Below are 24,487 nucleotides of genomic sequence, written 5' to 3' on the forward strand. Positions count from 1 at the left end.
ACAGGAGTCATCTGAAGAAATGGTGAGTGTGGTTGAGCTGGGGGAGGGCGTGGGTTGTTTGCCTTAGCAGGAGCAATGCATGGAGCACAGGGTGCCAGGCAAAGGAGCATCAGCTGTTGCAGGAGAGAAGGATAGGAAGGATGGAGTAAGTGATTGACTGATTCCCCATTGCAGATATAGGACCTCCTCCATCTTACTGCTATTGCTGCATTCAGAAAGCTTTGCAGCCTCTTACTCAGTGCCTGAAGCATTCTGCAATTTTTCACCATATGCCAAGCCTACACACTCCATACCCTCAGCGCAAGTGGGTGTGCAGAGCCCACATTGACTGCTATATGAGAATTTTATCTAATCAGCATTTGAGAGCTAACTTGTCGGTGCCTGGTTTAGCTACTGCAGTCAATTCCAAATGATGGTAATCAAAACTAGAATTAGATGCTGAATTTTACTTTCAATCAAGTGGCTTTCACCATTTGTAAAATAACATTTTATACTTAATCCCACTCTCCCAAATGGGAGTCATGGTCCAACATCTGGACTGTGAACTTTTCAAAAGACACAACCTAAATTTTCTATTCAATCTGTAACTATTGGAAATATGAAAATAAAAATGGAATGTTTTTAAAATAGGATTTACATCATGCATACACATACCAATCCTAATATTTCTGACTAAATTCCAAATTCACATTAAAACTACAATTAGTTTTACACATTAACACTCAAAATACTGTTGAGGCTGGAAAACTGAAATCTAGGGTCATGGTGAAACAGGAGATAAGAAGAAGTGTCCAAGAGATGATGGTCAGCCTTTGCAAGGTAGAGTTTGTCACACCAAATGACACTAACGCTACCCTTAATAGCAGCTTTGATATCGGAATCTGTTAGCAAGTGGGATGCCATTACCAAGCAGATCTTTCCCTCTTCTCCACTGCCAGCATTCTATTGGGAATTCAGAACATGAACACGGAACTCCATTACTGTTACCTCACCCACACCACGGCATCTTATTTATGCCTTTTTGTCTTGCTCTCAGCACAGCTGACTAACTTTCTGCTATTGAAATCTTCCATTGACACCTATATGACATCGCAATTACTCCTTTTCCACCATTAGAACCCCCTTTTATCTTTTGCTCTGAGCATCCTTACCATTTTATTCCCCTTGGCCCTCTGTTCCCTTTGTTAAGGGCATTAAAAAAAAAATCTTTTCAGCCCTCTTCTGTTCTGATGAATCATCTTTGGACACAAAAGGTTTATTCTGCTTCTGTCCCAATAGATGATGCCAGATCTGCTAAGCTTCTCCAGCATTCTGTGTTTTCTTCTCAGTTTTGACTCCCTTATCTAGAATTTTGTCAGATTAGCAGAATCCCTTGAGAAATAACATAAATAACAAGAAATGGCCATTTCTCCCACTATTTCAAGTTTTCTCCTGAAGCAAAAGTGAGAATCTGGAAATTTCTGTTGAAATTCCTACAACTTCATAAACTATTCCAGGATTGCTCTGGAATCTCCAGGAATGGCAGATTACTTTTCCAAGCATTAATGTAAATTACCTGGAAGAATGACCAAAATGGCATTTAAAAAAAAAAATGCACAGCTTTCTTATTTTCTTTGAAAATGTTTCTGCTTGCAAAATATTGTGATGGTGATAAAACGCCATGTGACTGATAGTCCAGTATCATCCAGTCAGCTAATGAAGAGCAATGTTACATAAGAATGATCATTTTGGCTTATTGATAGCTGCATTGTGTGAGGATTGGAGGCAGGAGATCATGTGATAATGCCTTCAGGACTGAAGCCAAACAGAGTTGGCAACCTACTCGCCCATTTGCTGGAACAAGGGAAATCTACTTGTGTTTCAAATGAATATTTTGTTTTATGAACATTCAAATGACTCTTTTATACCAATTACTTTTCAAAACTGCTGGCACATGTTATACCCCAAGCTGCTTCGTTCTGAGTAATGCAAGTGTTGTTGAGAAATACAGGACTCCACATGGTCCAGAGGAGATTGGATCATGGGGAATATTAGATCCAGAGCTTCAAGGAATTGTACGACCATATTTAATGTCGCCATTTATCTTTTAAAAGATTATGCATACTGGCTGCAATTGCCTGAAATCTGTGTCCAGAATTAATAAAAGTATAATAAGTTAATGATGTGATAAATGAGTAGCACTTTTCATCTCAACGTGTCACAGTCTGTACAGTGTTAACATGCAAACGCACCCTATGAGTATAAATCCAGAGCATTCAACTTCAAAGCATAACTGGTTTGGCAGCCTAAGGAAAAATTGCAGATCTTTGGGGACTTGTATAATTAACAGCACGCTCTGTACGTCTTCTGGTTTGAACCTAAAACAGCACTTCGAATATAAAGAGAGAGCCCTGATTATTTCCACATGGATCTGCTACACAGCATCTGAGTCTGTTCTTTTCACCTACCCAACCCTATTGAGTTAAGCTTGGAAAGACTTCTTTATAAATTCCAACCTGATATATAAAAGCTGCCAACATTGTTTAATTTGCTCTGATAAAAAAATACAGAGTCAAACCTCAAAAACTTCCAGTTCTTCCAAGATAAGTTCTTCATTAGTTGATGCATTTTTAGGCAAAACAACAATTTTCTGGACAGTTCCCTTATCTGAAAGACACATTAAAAAAATCAAATTACAAAATGAAAACTGTTTCAAATGGAATACTCAGATTCACAATTGATCTTTTTTTTAACATGATTGGATTAATAATTAAATCAGCTCTTAAATTTACCAATCCCAGTCCTATAGTGTAACACTAACCTGATGACTACTTAAAATAGACTATATTGGATCCCTTTCATTCTGAAAAGTTAAAGAAGATGTGTGTATATTGAATGGTCAATTCACTATTGCTCATTTTGCATTATTATCAAAGTTAAAATTGTCTCCAGCTAACCTGAAAATGTCTTATGAAGATTGAAATGTGCTGCTGGCACCCTACATTTAATTGGATGTCCTCAGGTATAGCTTTACCTGTAGATTTGGATGTATGGAAGGATTATATTGGTAGTCAGTTATTATGTTGCCATAGCTTAAGTATTCACGGCAGGAGCATATAGGATGCAGACTATTAAAAGGATATAGGGGTGCCAAAGTCTTTAATTTGGAACCTCTGCATAACGTTTATTAAAGCTAACCCAGGGACATCCTGAAGAAATTGCAGGCAAAAAGTAAAAGAAAGGATGGCCCAAGATACAGACAACAATCTGTTGGAAAGTGACCCAGCAAGCAGGATCTGTCACCTGGTTAATGGTGACTGACATGGAGCAGATTTCATACATGACCCTTGTGAGGAAACTGCTGCTCCTTGTTGCATTGCAGCACCATCCTCGTGGGTGATAATTGCAGCACGCCTGTGCAAAGAGGTAGGAAGGGGATTCACTAGTATACGGCAGCTGCCCAGCAAGCAATGGCAGAGCCCTCCATCCAGCTCTCTGGTGCATCTACCCAGCATTGTTGCTGGGTTGAGAGAAGAATCCTTTAGGCAAGGTTGGTGGCATCATGGTGAATACAACCGATCAGATTGTTCTGACTGCCAGTCTTTCCAGTATTCCTGTTTTTTTCTAGCAGCATAGGAGTAGGGGTATTGATTGGTTTAAAACTAAACCTTGCAGTTATACAGTACCTTTTATGAAACAGTAAGAATCCCAGTATACTATTATAAATATGACTGTCGATTTGCACAAAGCAAGATTTCATAAACAGCACTGTGATAATGACCAGGAAATTTGTTTTGTGATGTTCATTAAGAGATAAAGGCCAGCAGACTGGGCTTAACTCCCTGTACTTTGTTGAAATACATGGGGTCTTTCAAATCTACCTGAGAAGGCCACTGTTTAACGTCTTCAACAGTGCAACACTCCTTCAGTACTGCTGAAGAGTGTCAGCCTAAATTTTGTTTTGCTGCAGGTATTGAGATGGGACTTGAACTCATAACCTCCAAAGTCAGAGGCAAGAGTGCTGGCAGCAAAGCTGAAACTAAAAGAAAACAAGAAAGATGACTTCGGTGGTTTTAACACTTGTTGGGGTTTAGATTTTCTTTGACATCTTACCTGTGCCAAGGAAGAGAACATGGTATCTTCCATCTGCAGCCCTCACTTGATCGACTACAATCTTGGTGTACTTGTAATCAGCGTTAATCCTCACAATCAGAGGCTGTTTATTGATTGGATAAATAGCATTATACATCATGGGATGGTTTCGGATGAATGCAACCACTTCATCTGGGAAATCCTTCGTTGACAATGTGTTTGGTGTAAAGGCTCCTCCGGGACACTGACAATTAAAGAATAAAATGTAATGCAAAGCAGGTAAAAAATCGATTTCATTAAACTCCAATAATTAAGTTAAAAATCACACAACACCAGGTTATAGTCCAACAGGTTTACTTGGAAGCACACTGGCTTTCAGAGCGATGCTCCTTCATCAGGTGAATGTGATCACCTGATGAAGGAGCATTGCTCTGAAAGCTAGTGTGCTTCCAATTAAACCTGTTGGACTATAACCTGGCGTTGTGTGATTGTTAACTTTGTACACCCCAGTCCAACACCGGCATCTCCAGTCATGTCCAATAATTAATGTTTTTTCCGTTATCTCAGACTTGGATTTAAAGTTAAATTATTTGATTCTTGTGGAGTGTTTATTTACTTGGACTTATATCATTTCTGGTAATTCTTGCTTGCTGCAATCTGGTTTTAGTTCAAGCCAGATTTTGAAGTTTATTTTAAATAATAGTTATTAACTATAAATATGGTGATAAGGCAGAGCTCAGTGCTCTGAGACGCACTAGTTCCAACCTTTTAGCAGAGTCCTAACATATGACAACTGAGATCCATTTGGATCACAGTACATGTCCGTGAATCATCTACATATTTATTAAATCCAATCTCGACAAGTCAGCCAGATATTTTAAGCAGTAACTTATAAATATTTGTTGTGCCCAAAATGAATAAGAGTTTATATTGCATTTTTAAAATGTAGCAATTGGTCACCTGATAAAATGTCCCTGACAATCCAGATTTAAAAGAAGAGAAACATTTAAATGATTTGAATAGGAATTTGAAATATTTTTAGATCGAAGAGTGTAGAACAGCTGGGTGGTATAGTTATTTCAGTACTTGTTATGATGACAAGCAGGAAGTAGGACAGAATGAAACAGTATTTTTTATCCTTTTGGTGACAGATGTTAAGAGCCCCTGCTTTACGGGATTTAAAAGTCATTGTGGAATGACTAAAATATTTTCTTTCTGCTGTCTGATGCTGAAAGATGGGGGTAATATGGACTTGCAATGCCTTTCATTAAAATATAATCATAACTAAAACTGTTAAGTGTGTATACCCAACAAAATTAAAACTTGTAGGAATAGTGCAGCATGGTGAGTTAAATAGTAAGTTTTTAAAAATTTATCTCTGGAACAAAGATCCATTGCAGCTCAAGCTAAAGAGGCAGATAATCTTCAGATCTGCTGGCTCTCTAGATGAAGTTTATTTAAATAGTTTCCATGGAGTTTATCGTGAGTGATTACCTCTAGCACAGAAGAATTTAACATGATTTTTCAACACTACTTCAAAGAGACATAGTAAAGATGGTTAGTTGTGGCGCTGAGGAAAATGTCATGGGGTTTTGAGGTTGTGGTGACACACAATGTCAGGGCAAGTCAAGGAAGCTTTATTCTGAATCAGGTTGTGCTATACATGGTCTGATAGCGAGTGCTTTACTCTGACATTGAAAGAAAAAAGTGAGGACTGCAGATGCTGGAGATTAAAGTCGAGAGAGTGGTACTGAAAAAGCACAGCAGGCCAGGTAACATTCGAGAAGCAGAAGGGCTTATTCCCAAAATGTCGATTCTCCTGCTCCTCAGCTGCTGCCTGACCTGCTGTGCCTTTCCAGCACCACATTCTCGACTCTGACATTGAGAAAGAACATTTCCTGGGTCGGTTGTGTTCCAACATCACAATGAATTCTGAGGTGGGAACTGAGCGATGGATGTGGCGACACTATGGAGGACAGCTGCCTAGAGCTGGCCAAGGAGAGTCTGCTTCCGGGACACCCAACCTGGAAGGAATGACAAGTAGGTTCCAGCATTAGGGGATTCATTAGCACGGCTGCAACACAGGATGGCTGACAAACTCAGTAGGCTGCTCTGACCCCTTCACATCTTGCCATTAGGTCACTGCCTCCAAGGAACTGCTGGGCTTGTTACTCAGTGGATTGTTGCTCCGCTATTGGGAAGATCCCAATACAATCATCAAGTTGTCTCTAATCAGACCTAATTACTGATTCTAATTAGCCACCATTGTGGAGCAGGTAACCAGGGCTGCATCAATCGTACCTCTAGCAAGGTTTCTTCGAGGGTGGGGACATATCAGGGAGCTGGTACGGCATGTCGGTTTCTAGTTTTACTCCTGATATTATTCCCCAGTTCATCTCTCCAAGACCAGGAACATTCTACCCAGAGTATTGGAAATATAACACAAAACCTCACAAGAATAACTGGTTTTACAAAGTGATGCAGAAATATGCAAAGGAAATATTAACAGGGACTGGTTAGATAAATTAACTCATCACTGTATTGTAATTTTTATGCATTCCTGCAAATAGTTAAGTGCTTTTAAATAATCTCCTTTTTATTTACTAAGTAGTTCTAAGCAACTTATGTAGCTCATTTACTGAAATAATATACGGAAATAAATCTGTTTCCAGAATCTCCAGTTCATGTGGTTGAGCAGCTTCTGGTTGACTTTTCTACATTTACATTCCTCCTATAGGCAGAGACAAGCAGAATGACATCTCACATTCACTAGTTTACAACATTGCTTATATATTGTAACTTTTAAGACCTGAAATATCTCTGTTTGTTAGACAAAACAAAAAAAAATACCTATAGCAACATTTAGATATTGGATAGCAGTTAATAGAATATTATGTTAATGAGTACAGTTTTAGGAACGCATGTCACACATCAGCTGAAGGAAGGGGATACGTATCAATATTTTGACTCTATTTGATTCAGACTGTGTCAATTACCTATCAAACTTGAATCTACTAATTATTATTGGACCCGAACACTAGAAAAAAAATTAAGTATGTTTAATCTGCATACATCTGTAGAATGTAAAATTCCTGCTGAATAACTATTTAAAACACATTATTAAAAACAACTGCCAAGGATGGATTAGCTTAGTGAACACATAATGTTCTCAGCCCTAATATTCAGTTCTTAATGCATCCTTTTTTTTGTCAAGAACAATATCCATTAAGCACTTGAATGAATTTTGAAATTTCTGAGATTGCTGATATTATCAGAGTTGAGTACTAAGGATTGATTTAAAGTTCAAAGGAAAAAGATTTCATGCATTTATTTAGTTGTAAATAAATTGAGAATGTTCAGTTTGAGCTTTTGAAAACTTTGTGTGCTAGAAAATGCCTGCCATTTTTGCTTTAATCTGATCAGCAATAGACACTAAGAAAACTAATGTCTGGACTTGGCAGAGTTTCTGATAATGAAATGGTCAGTATTCATCTCCACTAATCTACTGACACTGACAGCTATCTTTGGAGACTGTCCATGGAGTGTAAAAGTAGTGAAGTTTTGCTGCAGTTGTACAGGACATTCATGTGATCACATCTGGAGCAATGTGCACAATTCTGGCTTCCTAATGTGAAAAAGACACAGTTGACAGAAGGTTCATTTGACTGAATCCTAAGATTCAAGGTTTATTTAAGAAGAAAGTTTGAACACTTCATTGAGTACAGGAGTTGGGATGACATATTGTGGGCTTTTGAGGATATTGGTGAGGCCACTTTTAAAATACTGTGTTCACTTCTGGTCTTCACGCTATAATAAAGATGGTGTTAAACTTGAAAGGGTGCAGAAAAGATTTACAAGGATATTGCAGGGATTGGAGGGTTTGAGCTAAATATCTGGGGCTATTTTCCCTGGAGCATCAGAGGCTGAGGAATGACCTAAAAGAGTTTCAGAAAATCATGAGAGGCATGGATAGGGCAAATAGACAAAGTCCTTTCCCTGGGACGGGGGAGTTCAAAACTAATCGGCATAAGTTTAGGGTGAGGGGGAAAGACTTAAGAGGGACTTGAGGGCCAACTTTTTCACACAGAGAGTGGTACTTGTATGGAATGAGCTGCCAGAGGAAGTGGTGGAGACTGCTACAATTACAACATTTAAAAAACATCTGGATAGGGATATGAATAGGAAGGTTTTAGAGGAATAAGGGCCAAATGCTGGCAAATGGGACTAGGTCAAATGTGGATGAGTTAGACTGAAGGATTTGTTTCCATGCTGCTTAAGTCTCTGACTGTATGAGTAAAGGTCTGTTCCCATAGGAGTTTAGAATAATGAATTGTTATCTCGTTGAAACATGTGATATTTTGAGGGGACTGGATAGGGTGGACACTTGGGGCATGTTTCCTCTTGTGGGGAGGATGAAAAACAGGGGATATTGTTTAAAAATAAGAAGTCTTTCTTTTTAGACAGAGATATGGAGTTTGTGTTCTCTAAAGGCTCGTTACTCAAAATTGCTTTCTCCGGAGGTAGTGGAGGTAGAGATAGTGGGTCTTTAAAATTATTCAAGGCTGACTGAGGTAGACAAAATTCTTAAGGATTAAGTGGAAATGAGGCCACATCCAAAATTAGCCATAACCTTATTGGCAGGTGGAACAGTCCTTCATTCCCATGTGTGAATAGTGTGGAAGACTAGGAGTTGCTTCCAGTGATTTTACTAGCAGGTTCATATCAGGTCTCTCCACACCCCAGTCTCTCCACACTCTCCAATGAATGAAATAGATGGAGTTGATAAGAACTTCCATGCTTATGTGAACAGAAGGATCTTGGGTTCAAATCCATACCTTCCTGAAAGTGGCTGCTCAAGTACATAGCGAGGCAAAGAAACAATTAGCATGCTTGCCTTTATTGGATGTGGAACTGAGTACAAGAGTCAGGATGTCATTTTGCAGCTTTATAAGACTTTGGTTCGACTACACTTCGAGTATTCAGTTATGGTCACCACATTACAGGAAGGATTTGGAGGCTTTGGAAAGGGGGCAGAAGAGGTTTACCAGAATGCTGCCTGGATTACAGGGTATGAGCTTTAAGGAGAGGCTAGAAAAACTCAGGTTGTTTTCTCTTGTATGGCGGAGGTTGAGGGGAGATTTAATAGAAGTTTATAAAATTATGAGATGCATACATAGTCACCATATATGATGGTCAGGGCCAATTTTCCAGAGTTGAAATGTGTAATACATTTAAGGTAAGAGGGTGAAAGTTCCAAAGGAGACGTGAGGGACGAGTTTTTCATTCAAAGGTGATAGGAGTCTAGAACGCACTGCCAGCAGTGGTGGTGAAGGCAGTTAAGATAAGGGCATTTAAAGACCTCTTAGATAAGCACATGAATAGAGAGTTTAGATCAGAGTGGTGCTGGAAAAGGACAGCAGGTCAGGCAGCATCCAGAGGAGCAGGAAAATTTTTGCCTATGCACATGAATATGCAAGGAATAGATAAGGACCAAGGGCAAGCAGAAGGAATTAGTTTCATTTGGTGTCATACTCAGCACAACATTGTGTGCTGAAGGACATGTTCATTCCCTGTATTGTTCTATATTCTATGTTGTGCTGTTGGTATAGCTTTAAAAGCTCTTGAACAGAGGTTCAACCTTGTTGAATGAAGTATAACCAAGTTTTTAAGGGTGCACTAACTTTTCAACACTTTTACTAGTACCAAAAAGCTAATCCTATAATGGGAAATTGCTAAATTATTAATATTTTCTATTATTTTAGCTGTCAATCATTATCCTGTTTTTAAAATCTGGTAACAAGTTAGAAGCGAAAGAATTCAACATTTCAGTCATTTCACCAGCCAGTAGCATTTGCAGCACCCCCTCAGTGCTGCACAAAAATGCCAGTCTAGGTTACATTTGCAAGTACTTAGCTTGTGGTTCAGTGACTCATGTCAGAGTTACAAATGCAGATCACTTTAAAGCTCAGACAGTTCAGGCCAGAGTTGAGAATGAGTGAAGTTCATTGGATTTCATATTTAAGGGTTGAGTTTATCCAGAGGGTGCCTGCTTCTGGACTGGGAAGGAAATTCTTGTTTCTATTACATTGTGGATTTACAATAAAACCTTTGAGGCCTTTTGCTGCCTAATTCAACATATGGATAAGTAATTTCTAAAATTGAATGCATTAGTTTGTAAGCCAGATCTTTGTAGCAGAGATCTCTATTACTCACTGTGCCAGGCCTTGGATATGGAATCCTGCCTTGGTATGGAACATATTGATGATTTGGTCCTTCCTTGTGAGCAAATGGTCCATTGAACACAGTGTGAATGTCAAGCATGTTATAAACACACACAGCTGAACCTTTAAATATTGAGCTATGCGAAGAAGGAGAAACGCCAAATTAATGGTGATGAATATTATAAAAGAAGGGAATATATCATTTTTATTTGCTAACATTTATCAGTACCACATATCAATAGAGACAAAGAATATCATCAAATATTAAAATCTTACACTTTGTGAAGAAAATGAGAATTAAGAGACAAAAATTACATTATTCAAATTGAAACAAAGTTTTCTCTGAACTTATCAGAAATGAAAACATTTATTGGTTGTGTTATCTTTTGATACATGAATGAATAGAAGCATCATTAACCTGTACTGGCAGTATTATACTTGGACCATAAATTAACAATCAATGCCAATAATGTAACAACACTCATTCGACAAGGTTGAGATCATTTCTTGTCTTTCATCCATAGAATGTTAGCAGTGGTAGCAATTTGTTGCCCAATTCCAATTGTTCTTGGGTGGTCTTGTATCACAGTGGATAATATCCCTGCCTTGAGGCAGAAGCTAAGAAAGGCATGCATAATGCAGCTAAATGGGCTGAGTACCGACATGTAAGTCCTTCCGACATACACCAGTAGCAAGAGATAAGAGTTAAAGCAATTCCAGGTCAGTCAAGTGACAATAGATGACAACATGCAAGTAAGTCTGTATGCTGCCACAGAAACTTGGACTCATTGAGAGAGGTGCGGTTAGTTCAGTTGGCTGGACTGCCAGTGTGGATCAGATTGTGTATGGCGTTTGATCCCCTTCCTGGCTAGGATAAATTTAAGAGCTCTCTCCTTGCCTTATCCATGGTAGAGATCAAAGCAATGGGTATGCCTTCGGACAGAGGACTCAAGAAGAAGAATTGTCATTGAGAAGGTGGTTGTGGGCTGTTTTCTTAAATCATGTGGTGCCAACACAACACAGTGATATCAGCAAATGAGTTCCAAGATTTTGACCCTGCGACAATGAAGGAACGATAATAAGGTGTCTGACTTCCATGTTAATTGGGTGGTATCAGTAGATTGCAGGTTCAAGTCCTGTTGCAAGCATTAGGGGATATGGGCCAAATGAAGATATATGGAGTCACTAATTATCTCATTGATGATGGAACAAGCTTGAGGAGTTGAACAATGTATGCCTGTTCCTACGTTCAAATAATTCAGAATTGTGTGATTTGGAGGGGAACATGAAGATGGTGGTGTTCCCATTTGTCTTATGCCCTTGTTCTTCCAGATATCAAAGGCCATGAGTTTGAAAGATGCTGTCACCTTGGTGACTTATTGCAGTAACTTAGTGCATCTTGTAGATTGTACACCTGACCAATAGAGTTTGCTGCTCGTGGAGAAAGTGATGCCTTAGGCAGTGGATGTTGTGCCAAATAAATAGGCTGCTCTGTTCTTACGGTTCAAGCTTCTTAATTGTTGTTGAAGGTGCACTTATTCAGGCAAATGCAGACTATTCCATTACACCACTGACTTGTGCCTTGTAGCTGGTAAACAAGCTTGTAAATGTCAGGAGATGAATGGGAATTCTTAGCCTATCCTTGCAGCCAGTGCCTATATAGCTTGTTTGGTTCAGTGTTAGTCAATGACGATCTACAGAATGCTAATATTGCGATATTCAATCATGGTAATGTCTTGAACATCAAATGGCAATTAACAAGATTCTCTCTTGTTGACGATGGTCTTCGCTTGGTATGTATGGCGTTATTGTTCCTTGTCATTTATCAGCCCAAATCTGAAGGTTTTCCAGGTCTTGGCGTAGACTATTTCATTATTTGAGGAATCACAAATGGTGCTGAACATTATGTAATCATCAGTGAACAACCTACTTCAGATCTTATGTTTGAGGGAAAGTCATTTATGAAGCAACTGTTGATGATTGGGCCTAGGATGCTAACCAGAAGAAATGTTGTGATGATATTCTGGACCTGAGATGACTGACCTCAAATAATCCATTAATCCTCTCCCATTGCGCCAGGTGTGAGCCATCTAATGGAGAATTTTCTCCTGATGCACAATGCCTTAATTTTTTTTGATTGATGCCACTTGCGATGAAATGTTGCCTTGATGTCAAAGTGCAGTTCTCTTCACCTCACCTCTTCAATTTAGCTCTTTAATCCATGTTTGGACAAAGGCTCTAATGGAGTCAGGAGTTGAGTGGGCTGTTGGGAACCTAAATTGAGCATTTGTGAGCAGATTTTTGGTGATTAAGTGTTTTGCGATACAGTGTTACCAACACCTCCCATCAGTTTTTTGAGAATCAAGAGCATGCTGATCAAGAATAATTGCTCAGACTGCATTTGTGGGATCCATTTGGGCTATTTTCTGCATTGTCAGGTAGATGTCAATGTTACAGCTGTACTGCAGCAGCGTAAGTTAGCGTGTTACCAGTTCTAGAGCATATCTTTTCAATAATACAGCAGAAATGCTTTTAGAGGCCATTGCCATCACAGCATCCAGTGCCCTCAGACATCTCTTGATATCACATGGAGTAAATGAAATTGGTAGAAGACTGGCATCTGTGATACTGGAACCTCTGGCTATGAGTTCGTATTCACTTAGCACTTTGGCTGAAAATGAAACTTGAAAGGGTTCAGAAAACATTTACAAGGATGTTGCTAGGGTTGGAGGATTTGAAATATAGGGAGAGGTTGAATAGGCTGGAGCTGTTTTCCCTGGAGAGTCAGAGGCTGAGAGGTGACCTTATAGAGGTTTACAAAATCATCAGGGGCATGGATAGGATAAAATAGACAAGGTCTTTTCCCTGGGGTGGGGGAGCCCAGAACTGGAGGGCATAGGTTTAGGGTGAGAGGGGAAAGATATAAAAGGGACCTAAGGGGCAACTTTTTACACACAGAGAGTGGTGTTTATATGGAATAAGCTGCCAGAGGAAGTGATAGAAGCTGGTACAATTTTAGCACTTAAAAGGCATCTGGATGGGTATATGAATAGGAAGGGTTTGGAGGGATATGGACCAAGTGCTGGAAAATGGGACTAGATTAGGTTAGGATATCTGGTCAGCATGGACAAGTTGGACTGAAAGGTCTGTTTCCGTGCTGCTCATCTCTATGACTCTATGACTATGATTGCTTCAGCCTTATCTTTTGCACTAATGTATTGGGTTTTCCATCATTAAGGATGAGCCTCCTCCGTCTGTTAGTTATTGAATTGTCCACCACTATTCACAACTGAACAGAGCATAAACGCAAATATTTATCTGAAGATCACATTTATTCATGAATAAAGAATATGATTGAGATTTGGTTAACATTGCGTGTAACTCTTAACTATTTTGTTCAACATCAAAAAAGACAATTCAGAAGACAACTAATTTTCATTCTGAATAAAAACGTCTGTTCTGGTCAGCTACATGCACATAAATTATCTTGTAATAAAAATACTTTGTTAGTGATCACTTTAATGTGTTTAACATCATGGTATAATTGCTTTTAAATGAAAATGCAATAAAAGCCCCTTCAGGATAAAATCAAAGTAAAAGGAAGTGAGACTAAAGACATTGAACTGAGCATTACCTTGAAGAGGTGAACAGTCCATAGACAAGGAGGCTTTTGGGATATTCTGTTTCTAATAAAAATACATCCTCTGAGAGAAAAAAAATGCAATTATTAGTCATTTGTTGATTTTGAAAACATTCCCATCAGGGATTCTCGAGTGTTCCAAAATGATAAATCTTCCGACTGAAATGGAAGGAAAGGATCTGAATAGGTGGATTGTTTCTTCACAAAACACAAGGCTCCTGTTATTAAACTTGCAGGGCTGCAGTGCATTTTACCAAAGGTGAAAATCTTTACATTTGTACTGAAAACAAACCCCAGATCTTTTGCTCTGATTTTAACTGTAATAGAAGTATTTTTCTTCAGTTAATAATTGCCATCATCCAAATTTAACAGCCTTTCAAAACCGAAATGTAAAATGCAAGTTAACAAGATTTCTAACAATGAGAAGGTTTGTATTTTGGATTGGTTCTTGGCTGGCCTCAAACGCCAGACAGGTATAGAGGAAAGGGTGACAGCCTTCCTTGTTTGTCTGTCTTCAGCTGTGGACACAGGCTGCCCTGAGACCTGGCTGTTTCAAGCTTTATATCTAAAGAGCTTGCACATAGAGTCACCATCTTGGGGCACCTTATCTGTGACTTACCATGGAAGACATCCCGTTCGTTCTTACGTGCTGGAGGGTCTCCAATTTGTTGTGCTGTATGTTTGGAGCCCTAATCTGTTTGATCTCCCAAAATAGTGCAGCTGGACCCTGAAACTTGCTGCAAGAACTCTTTATTTAAAGCTTGATATATGCACACATACTCTTCCCACTAGATTAGAACATCTATTTCCTTCCAGCTCTCTGCTGAATCATGTAGCCCTGCTTGTAATGTTAGTGCCATGTCTACACAATTGGCCTCTAGCTTTGACAGCCGATCATCCCATGTCCTTAATTAGACAGCTACCGATCTGCTGGCCTATAAATGGGAAATGTGGGTAAAATCACAGATATGTTATTGTTCTTCTCATATTGTAGGCATCTGCACCTCCACCTCCCTCACCTTCCTGTTTGAGCCTGACAGGATAGTCCTGAAATTTGCTGAGGAAATCCTGTCATTGGAATTGAACTGATAAGGGGCCATATCGACAATATTGTGAAACATAGAAGCTTGTGGTGTCCAGGGGAACATATTAGCCTGGATTGAAGATTGACTGGCTTGGAGGAGACACTGTTTTAAAATTGGGAGCCACACGTTTTGGCAGAGATGAGGAAACTAATTTTTCTCTCACAGTGTTGTGCAACTTCAGAACTTTTGGTCTCGTAAGGCAGTGAATGCAGATCAATGAGAATTTTTAAAGCAGAAATAGTTAGATTCTCTTTAGGTAAGGGAATAAAAGATTATTGGGATAGTTGGGAATGTGGAATTCAAAATGCAAACATATCAAACATGAACCAAAAACAGAAACGCCTAAAGAAAATCAGCAGGTCTGGCAGCTTCAGTGAAGAAAAATCAACATTAAAATTTCCAGTCCAATGACCCTTCTTCAGAATGGATCTGAATAAGGATTACTGGCCTAGAAACATTAACTGCACAGATGTTGCCAGACTTGCTGATGTCTCCAGCAATTTCTGCTTTTGTTTCAAATCCTCAGCATCTTCAGTCCTTCATCTAATTTCAGATCAACCATGATCTGACTGAATGGCATAGCAGGCTGTTGGACCTGAATGATCTACTTCTGCTCCTGTTTTGTATGTTTGTATGAACAGCAGAAAGATTGTTAATGTTTCAGAAACAATTCCATCCAACATTACAGCAAGATAATATTTGCCTTCAGTGTTTGAACTGTCTTTATATAAAGGAAAAGAGAGGGGGAGGTATTACTGGCTTGTGTCTACTCAGAAGATGGAATGAAAAGTTTAGAATTAAGATTCCACAGAAGAACATGAAAGTATGGGACAGTTGTCAAGTGAAATATTGAATGTGGAAAGCTTTAGCAAATTCGAAAGAGAATGGATACGATTTTGTCAAAAAGAAAGCAATGGAGTAATAAACTACAGAGCTCATTAGATGGACTACAATGGCTTTTGTTTATCATCTTAACTCCTGTTAGCTCCAGCTATCCCATCACAAGACATAAATTGACAATAGACACATAATGGGAAAACATCCAGTTCTGTTCCTGTATTTGAACTTCACCAGTGAACACTGAACTCGGGCTGAGCTGGAGTCTGAGTTGCAAACATTGTAGAGCACCAGGAATGTGGAGGATTACCTGGATACTTTGTTTTAAGAGGCAGTCACAACCCTTCAGTTAAATTGAATATTTGAATCGGTCAGGAATATTTGTGACTGCAAGTCAGGCAAGTTTGGAGAAAGTGAAGACTGCAGATGCTGGAGATTAGAGTCGAGAGTGTGGTTCTGAAAAAGCACAGCAGGTCAGGCAGCATCGAGGAACAGGAGAGTCGATGTTTCGGGCAAAAGCCCTTCATCAGGCAGGTTTGGAGATTTCGTGATGGCAGAAATTCTGTCCTTCACATTGATCAATAGGTGCAAGACATTTGCTTGCTATACGGATGTGAACAAGAATTGCAGAGTGCCGTGCAAACTGACCATCACACCATATTGCAGTTGGGGAGAGTGCAAAAGAATGTGGTAGTGACATGGTAAAGCCTCATCAGGGGAATTGGAATCTTGAAGGTTGTGATGCCTGCTCAGTGCAAGGTTAAAAACATCACCTTGTAGGTAAAGAAAAACAGGAACTGGGGTACAGGATACGTGGGGCTTCATTCATGAAGCAGATAGAAATAAGATTAATACAATCGTAAAAGAAGATTAAAAGCTCATTTTCTGAATACATTGAAATTCTAAAAGTATTCTCTAAAGGATAGATAAAGTAGCAACAAAGAGAGATAAATGGTTTTGGTTTAAACATCATTTTAGGGAAATGACAATAAAGTGACCATGGTTGGAAAATAAATACTCCAGTGTTGCAATATTTCAAAGGGCAGGCAGAATGGAAAAAAAAAGAGGACAATAAAGCTGTGACTGTGAAGGGTGGTGTAACAATAGTAATGGGAAAAGTATCTCCACTCAGTAGATCAGATCGTAACTCTTGCGGGAGTTTCTTTACAGCAGTTATACCACCAGACAGCACATTATGCAAGAAATATTTGACACTTGTAACAAAGGCAATGTAATATTGTTGAGGAACACCTATAAAAAGGTATAGTCCCGCAATATAGATTTAATAATAAAGTACACAATATGTAAAATAGAGTTATAATATTTTTTACTTACGTAATTCATCAAAGTGAGTTTCAGTGCCATCATCATCTATCACTGAACACACCAATCGCGCCTTTAGGAATGTTGTCCATTTGTTGACAAGACTGCGCTGACCTCCTATGTCATTCTAGACAATAAAGGAAATTTATAGTAACTGCAAAATGAAGGAAGCCATTAAAACATCTGTGAGAGGAAAAATGGATTTTACACTTGTTCCATGGCTTATGGCTCACAGTTATAACATTGTTAGCACAACATCAAAACCGCATTGGCTAAATAGAATTCTGGTGGTTTTAAAAATACTTTGAACATCTGTTTGTCAGATGTTAAAATTGTATGTGATCACTTTAATTGAAGCTGTAGTATAGAACATTGGTGATCTTTTATGTTGGCTTTCGTATTTAGAAATTCCTATCAAGCATGTCATTACCTTGGAATGAAGATAATCTTCTCTTAACCCCTCCAATTTCACACTAGGAAACAGCAAGAAGCCTATTAAGAGGACTTATTGCTCATTATGACCCTCATTGTGACTGAATCTCACTTCATTAATATGCACTGTTACGTTCTCCCACCTACAAAACGGAAACTAGATGCTGAGAATACCCACTATGAAAACTCAAGCGGGTAACTAGTGACACCAGCATGCTCCTCTCGATTTCCATCTTTGACAAATGGCATCAAAATCAATGGGCATCAGCTGCACATCCACATAATCTGAAACAGTGGCATCCAACATATGCTTGCCTCTGCACACCATCATGGCACATCTCTGAACCACTTACAGTACACTTTGTAACTTTACACATGCAGCTTGGAGTTCTCCAGCTCTTCTCATTGGAATGTTGCTGCGCAGACACTTTGCATGTAGGGACAGATAACCAGCACACATTTTGGACAAGCCCACCCAGGGTTGCTTACTTGCTCATTTTCTTATAGAATCTGATAGCATCCCTATCTTGCCTTTCCTTCCCTTGCCATTGCCTTGCCTTGCCTTGCATTTTAGCACTATATCTCCTTAGCTGCACCTTAAAGTCTCCTGGAACCTTGCCTTCCCTTGCACTTTAGAGCAGACACAAAGCTAGGCAACATGCTAGTCAAAGGGCCACTGCTGGGCCAGCAATGCTGGGGAATATAAGTGTGGGGATTGAAGTCAGAATGCTGGGATGGAGAAGGCATGACAGTGCTAAAAGTGGGCAGCTAAATAAATAAGGGGAGGGGATAATGGAGCTTGGGTGGAAAACAGGTCATGTGGGAGTTGGGGTTAATTTCCATAAGCAGCAGTCTGGCTTTCATGGGACTCAGTGCACTATCAGATGTGCCATGTTTATTTAATGGGGCTGACTGTGTAAAGTGGATAAGTGAAAACTTTGATAGATGACTTGGGTGGGGTCTTGAGGAAATGCACAGCCAGTGTGGTTAATGGGCAGGGCTACCAGGAAGGGGGTGTTTATTTTGGGGAATTCACCAAGACAGTAAGGTGGAGCCCGAGACTCACTGCTGGAGGAGCAAGTGCTGTTATTGTCCATCATACTATAAATAACAAGTGCACAAAGTCAGAGAGGGCTCTGAAGTGCTTCATTCTGTGTGAGAGAGAGAGCATCAATTTCAAGTAATGGGAGACTTTCAAAGGATATCAGAATTGCACAGACACCCAATCACTGAAGCTGAAATATACCAGGGATATATAATTGCTGTGTGAACCGTAGGCATTAACTGACTGTCTGCAGGAGTGCAGAACAAATCCTTGCCCCAAGCCCTCCTAACCACATCATGCAAGATAACAAGTAAATCCCATGGACATCTGATATGCAAAGGCAGTTTTTGCTGATCTGGAAAGATGAACATAGTTGCAAAAGCTTCAGTCACCTGACAATTACCCACTCCCTGGATATGGTGCTGGAGCTACTCATTTCACACCTTGGACCATTGATTATAATGTAGCACTATTGATGGGTGCACTCTGTACCTTCAACATTGCAGTTGTAGTAAGACAGAGGCTCACACCCCCTCAGTTGATGGTGAAAAAGAACACAAATTCACAAATGTGAAAGTTTATTTACAGTGACATCTCTCCCTGACCTCGTGGACATCTGCTTCATTCTATCCTCTCACCATGTCTCAGAGCAATCCCAAGTTCGGTAGCAGGGTGGAGGGAGCCTATTGGCCTTATAGATATCTGTTGGGAGATGTCAGGGGCAGTTTTGTCTTGAGAGTCCAGAAATACCGAGTATAGCCTGCCCCAAAGGCAAGTGCACTCTCTTTAACATGAGCTCGGACAGGTTCAGGATGGCAGGCAGGCAGGAGCAGGAAAGCCTGGCCACCTCTTAAATATCCTGAGAGGAGATCCCTGGGGAGGGAAGTGTGTGTGTGTGTGTGTGTGTGTGTGTGTGTGTGTCTGTGTGTGTGTGTGTGTGTGTGAGAGAGATTCCTCCTCTGACTGGGTACATGCAGAATAAGGCTCCTGAGCCAGAGCTCCTCCACCCTGTCCATTTTTTTTACATTCTTTTCCCTTTCTTCATGTAATTGTTTCCTTTCTACTTCTCCCCAGTCCTCGGGCGGTGTCTGTGGTAATGAGTTGAGGGGCTCCTGGCCTCCAGGTTAAGAGCAGCGCAGAATTGTCTGCTTTTATTTTTTTCCTTCCTCTCTTTCTCTGCTTTGGAAGGACCGTAAAGCTGAACTTTTAATTTTATTTTTCTAATTTATACTTAAGATTTTGTACCTTCCTACCTAAGAAAGGGCAACTTTGTACACTTTTCACTGCACTCATGTATCTCTGTACTTAAGTGCACGATAATAAAAGCTGATTCCAATACTAACTCTATCAGCATTGTCCTGTCTCCTTGTGAGGGACAGTCCTCCTCCCCATTAGTGTTATGTACAATTGGTTAGAGTAATGGGGAAAACGTCTGTGCACCTATCCAGCAGACTCTGAAACATAGACCTGGCTCTCCATAGCAGCTGCCAACCTGGGCAGCAGGATTCCAACCCCATTGCTGCTGAGCTGCCCAGTGCCCCTGGCAAACCTGCCTGCTGCTCCTGAGTCTGATTGAAGATGTTGATGAAGACCCTGACTGCCGATACATTGGAGACCCCTCCTGCCTGGTCCTGAGCTGGTATCTGCTCTCTGGCAGTGCCAATGGCCCAAAGTGTTTCTTCCTCAATCAACTGTGGAGACGTGGCAATGAAGTGCTTACCAGCAGGCGTCCCCCAACTCTAATCTAGGAAATAACCCACTGAAGGGTCAGTATCTGAGCTAGTGTGAGTGCGGGAGGCAGTCTGGCATTGGGTCGCAAGAATAAGGGAAGTAAACGTGGCTAAAAAAGGAGTGGGAAAACAGAATTCCTTTTCTTGGGGCATTGGCATTAGTATTGGAATGCTGGGACAGTCTCCACCTGAACTGAGCTGGGACCAATGTTCTAGTGAAAAGGGTAAAAAGGACTTTAGACTAAAGAGTGGGGGAGTGAAGGGAAGGGTAAAACTCCAAGAAGTATAATGGCCATTGGGAATCAAAGCAGCAGGTCGACATCTGTGGGGGTGGATTCAACTGCATGGAAAAGTACGAAAAAAGATTAAAAGAAAGGAGAACTCAGGAGAGGTTATTAAAGATTCCAGCATGCAAAATAGAACAGTGTTTGGAAAGGGTTAGGAATCAAACTTCAAACATGCTGGATAAATGAATAACAATGAGAAAAGGGATGATACATACAGGACAGAAGATGTTGCAACTAAATGCATGCAGTGCACAAAATAAGGTAAACCAGCTTGTGGTGCAGATCAAAATTGGCAGCTCTGATGTGGTGGGCACTACAGAGATATGGCTGCAAGGTGATCAGGCATGGGAGCTGAATATGCAAGGATGTACATCCTATCAAAAAGACAGGCAGAGGGGGTGGTGTTGCCTTGTTAGTAAGGAATGAAATTATATCAATCGCAAGAAACAAAGTACGGGTCAGATGATATAGAATCTGTGTGGGTAGAGTTGAGAAACTGCAAAGGTTAAAGAAAACCATAGTGAGAGTTATGTATAGGTCTCCAAACAGTAGTCAGAATTTGGCACACAAGATACACTAGGAGATAGAAAAAGCAAGTAAGAAATGCAAGGTTACAGTGATCACTAGGGATTTCAATATGCAGGTGGACTAGGAAAATCAGGTTGGTAGTGAATCGTAAGAAAAGGAATTTGTGGAATGTCTTTGAGATGGATTTTTGGAGCAGCTTGTGGTGAAGCCCATTAGGGAACAGGCAATGCTAGATTAGTGTTGTGCAATGAGACAAATTGATAATAGAGCTTAAGATGAAGGAACCCTTAGGAGATAGTGATCATAATATAATAGAACTTGCTCTGCAGTTTGAGAGGGAGAAAGCGAAATTAGATATAATGGTATTACAGTTGAATAAAGGCAACCTTAGAGGCGAGATGATCATGATTGACTGGGAAAGGGGCCTAGCAATGGCAGGAGTCTCTGGGGGTAATTCTGGAGACACAGCAGATTCATCTCTAGGAAAAAGTAACAGACTAAAGATATGGCAACCATGGCTGATAAGGGAAGTTAGGGACAGTATAAAAGTTAAACAGAAAGCATATAATGAGGCAAAGGGCAGTGGGAAGCCAGAGGATTGGGAAGCCTCCAAAGACCAATAGAGGACAACAAAGAAAAAGGAGGGAGAAAATTGAATATGAGGGCAAGCTAGCCAGTAATATAAAAGTAGATTGAAAGAGTTTCTTTAGGTATATAAAGGGCAAAAGAGAGGCAGAAGTGGATATTGGGCAGTTGGAGAATGACACTGGAGAAGTAGTAATAACAAAAAAAAGGTAGAGGCACTGAATAAGTACTTTGCATTAGTCTTCACGGTGGAAGACATGAGTAATATCCCAAAAATTCAAGACAGCCAGTTACAGAGGTGAGTATGATGGCAATCACCCAGGAGAAGTACTAGAAAAACTGAAAGGTCTGAAGGTGGATAAATCACCTGGACCAGATGGACTACTCCCCAAACTTCTGAAGGAGATAGCTGAAGAGATAGTGGAGGCATTGGTGGATATCTTTCAGGAATCACTGGAGTCAGAAAATGTCCTAGAGGACTGAAATATCATGAATGTAATTCCCCTGTTTAAGAAGGAATAAGGCAAAAGACAGGAAATTACAGGCTGATTAGCTTGACACTGGTTGTTGGTGAGATTTTGGAGTCCTTTGTGAAGGATGATATTACTGAATGCTTGGAGGGGCATGGTAAAGTAGGGCAAAATCAGCTTGGTTTAATCAAGGGGGGTCTGACAAATCTACTAGAATTCGTTGAGGATGTAACAAGTGGGTTAGAACAAGGAGCGCCCAATGGATATATCAACCTAGACTTCCAGAAGGCCTTTGACAAGGTGCCGCATGGGAGGCTGCTGAGTAAGATAACAGTCCTTGGCGTTAGAGGCAACATACTAGGGTGGATAGAAGATTGGCTGTCTGGCAGAAAGCAGAGAGTGGGGATAAAAGGCTCCTTCTCAGGAAAGCAGCTGGTGACAAGTAGCTTTCCACAGGGCTCAGTGTTGGGACCACAACTTTTCATTTTATACATTAATGATCTGGATGAAAGAACTAAGGGCATTTTGGCTAAGATTGCAAATGATATAAAGATAGGTGGAGAGACAGGTAGTACTGAGAAGGCAGGGAGGCCACAGAATGATTTAGATAGGTTAGGAGAGGGACAAAGAAGTGGCAGATGGAATACAATGCAGCAAAATGTGAAGTCATGCACTCTGGTAGGAAAAATAGAGACATAGATTATTTTCTAAAAGGGGACAAAATTCAGAAATCTGAAGTACAAAGGGACTTGGGCGACCTGGTCCAGGATTCTCTCAATGTAAACCTGCAGGTTGAGACGGTAGTTAGGAAGACAAATACAATGTAAACATTTATTTTTAGAATATAAAAATGATGTACCTCTAAGGCTTTATAAAACTCTGCTCAGACCACATTTAGAGTATTGTGAGCAATTTTGGGCCCCATATATCAGAAAGGATGTACTGGTCCTGGAGTGGGCCCAACGGGGATTCACAAGAGTGATCCTAGGAATGAAGGGCTTAACATATGAGGAATCTTTGAGGACTCTGGGTCTATACTCAATGGAGTTTAGAAGGATGAGGGGAGAATCTAATTGAAACCTACAGAATGCTGCATGGCCTGGACAGACTGGACGTGGGGAAGATATTTCTATTAGTAGGAGACACTAAGACCAAAGAGCACAGCCTTAAAGTAAATGGAAGACCCTTTAGAAAAGAGGAACTTCTTCAGGCGGAGAGTAGTGAGTCTATGGAATTCATTGCCACAGAAGGATGTGCAGGCCAGGTCATATTTAAGGTGGAGGTAGATAGGTTCTTGATTGTGAAGGGAATCAAGGGTTACGGGGAGAAAGCGGGAGAATGGGGCTGAGAAACTATCAGCCATAATTGAATGGCAGAGCAGACTCAATGGTTTGAATGCCTAACTTCTGTTCCAAAATGTTATGCTGTTTTGGCTTCAATGGAGGCATCCATGCTCCTTTGCTCAGAGCTGGAGGAGGGGAATGTCCTGTGGGGCAGATCCTTGAAACTTGGCTACTGCAAACATCCTGCAATAGGCAGAAGAGAGAAAGTGCCATGACCAAGAGTTGGATGTTGTGGCATGTGAACAATACATTTACAGGAGGCGCCATGGCTGAGTAGCACAACAATGGATGACACTACTTGCTTGGTTTCAGTATGTCCACAGTTCCCATCCTGACATCTTCAGCCCTATTATGGGCTGTTATCTCCTGTAACGGAAGGGATTGAGTGGGGTGAAAGTGGCTGGTACAGGTAGGGCAAGGTGGAGATGAGTCCTGAGTGAATGAGTGAATGGGCAGCACAGAGACTGTGCAGGGTTAATAGGGTGAGGGACTGTGCTAAGTGAGAGTGATTTGAGGCTAGATGCTGCAAATAGTAGTGAGTGAGAGTGGTCGAGCATGGTCCTTGGTTTGAGATGGGTAGGTAGCAGAGTCGAGTCAGTGTGAGGTAGCAGAGAGAATTGGTGAGCCTCTACCCTCATAGAGTGTAGCAGGTGACTGAACTTCTTCCTGACCAGTTCGTTGAACCTTGGAGACTGTACTGATGCAAGTGGCAACCTCAGATCAGTCTGTCGGTGTCGTGGCTTCCTGTGCCAATCCTGAGAGAAGAGGACATCCCTATTCTGCACCACCCTGTCCACCTCCAAGTCCCTGTCTCACAAAGATAGGCACCACTTTCCCTGTGTCCGTTGTGTCTGGGGCAAATTATGGAAACCGTGCAGGTCATCTCCAGA

General features: G+C 40.5%; 1 protein-coding gene across 2 annotated transcripts in view; it reads right to left on the reverse strand.

Moving 5' to 3' along the window:
- Positions 1-24,487, reverse strand: part of sema3c (sema domain, immunoglobulin domain (Ig), short basic domain, secreted, (semaphorin) 3C) — a 171,232-nt gene that overhangs the window by 34,937 nt on the left and 111,808 nt on the right. For both annotated transcript variants that reach the window (XM_060842840.1, XM_060842839.1), the window contains exons 9-13: positions 17,190-17,304; positions 13,927-13,996; positions 10,285-10,429; positions 4,093-4,315; positions 2,558-2,646 (exon numbers count right to left, since the gene is read on the reverse strand). In XM_060842840.1, coding sequence (XP_060698823.1) covers positions 2,558-2,646; positions 4,093-4,315; positions 10,285-10,429; positions 13,927-13,996; positions 17,190-17,304 — 642 coding nt within the window. The remainder of the gene's footprint in view (positions 1-2,557; positions 2,647-4,092; positions 4,316-10,284; positions 10,430-13,926; positions 13,997-17,189; positions 17,305-24,487) is intronic.

The sequence above is a fragment of the Hemiscyllium ocellatum genome, chromosome 23 (genome assembly GCF_020745735.1).
Source record: "Hemiscyllium ocellatum isolate sHemOce1 chromosome 23, sHemOce1.pat.X.cur, whole genome shotgun sequence".
NCBI classification, from domain to species: domain Eukaryota; kingdom Metazoa; phylum Chordata; class Chondrichthyes; order Orectolobiformes; family Hemiscylliidae; genus Hemiscyllium; species Hemiscyllium ocellatum.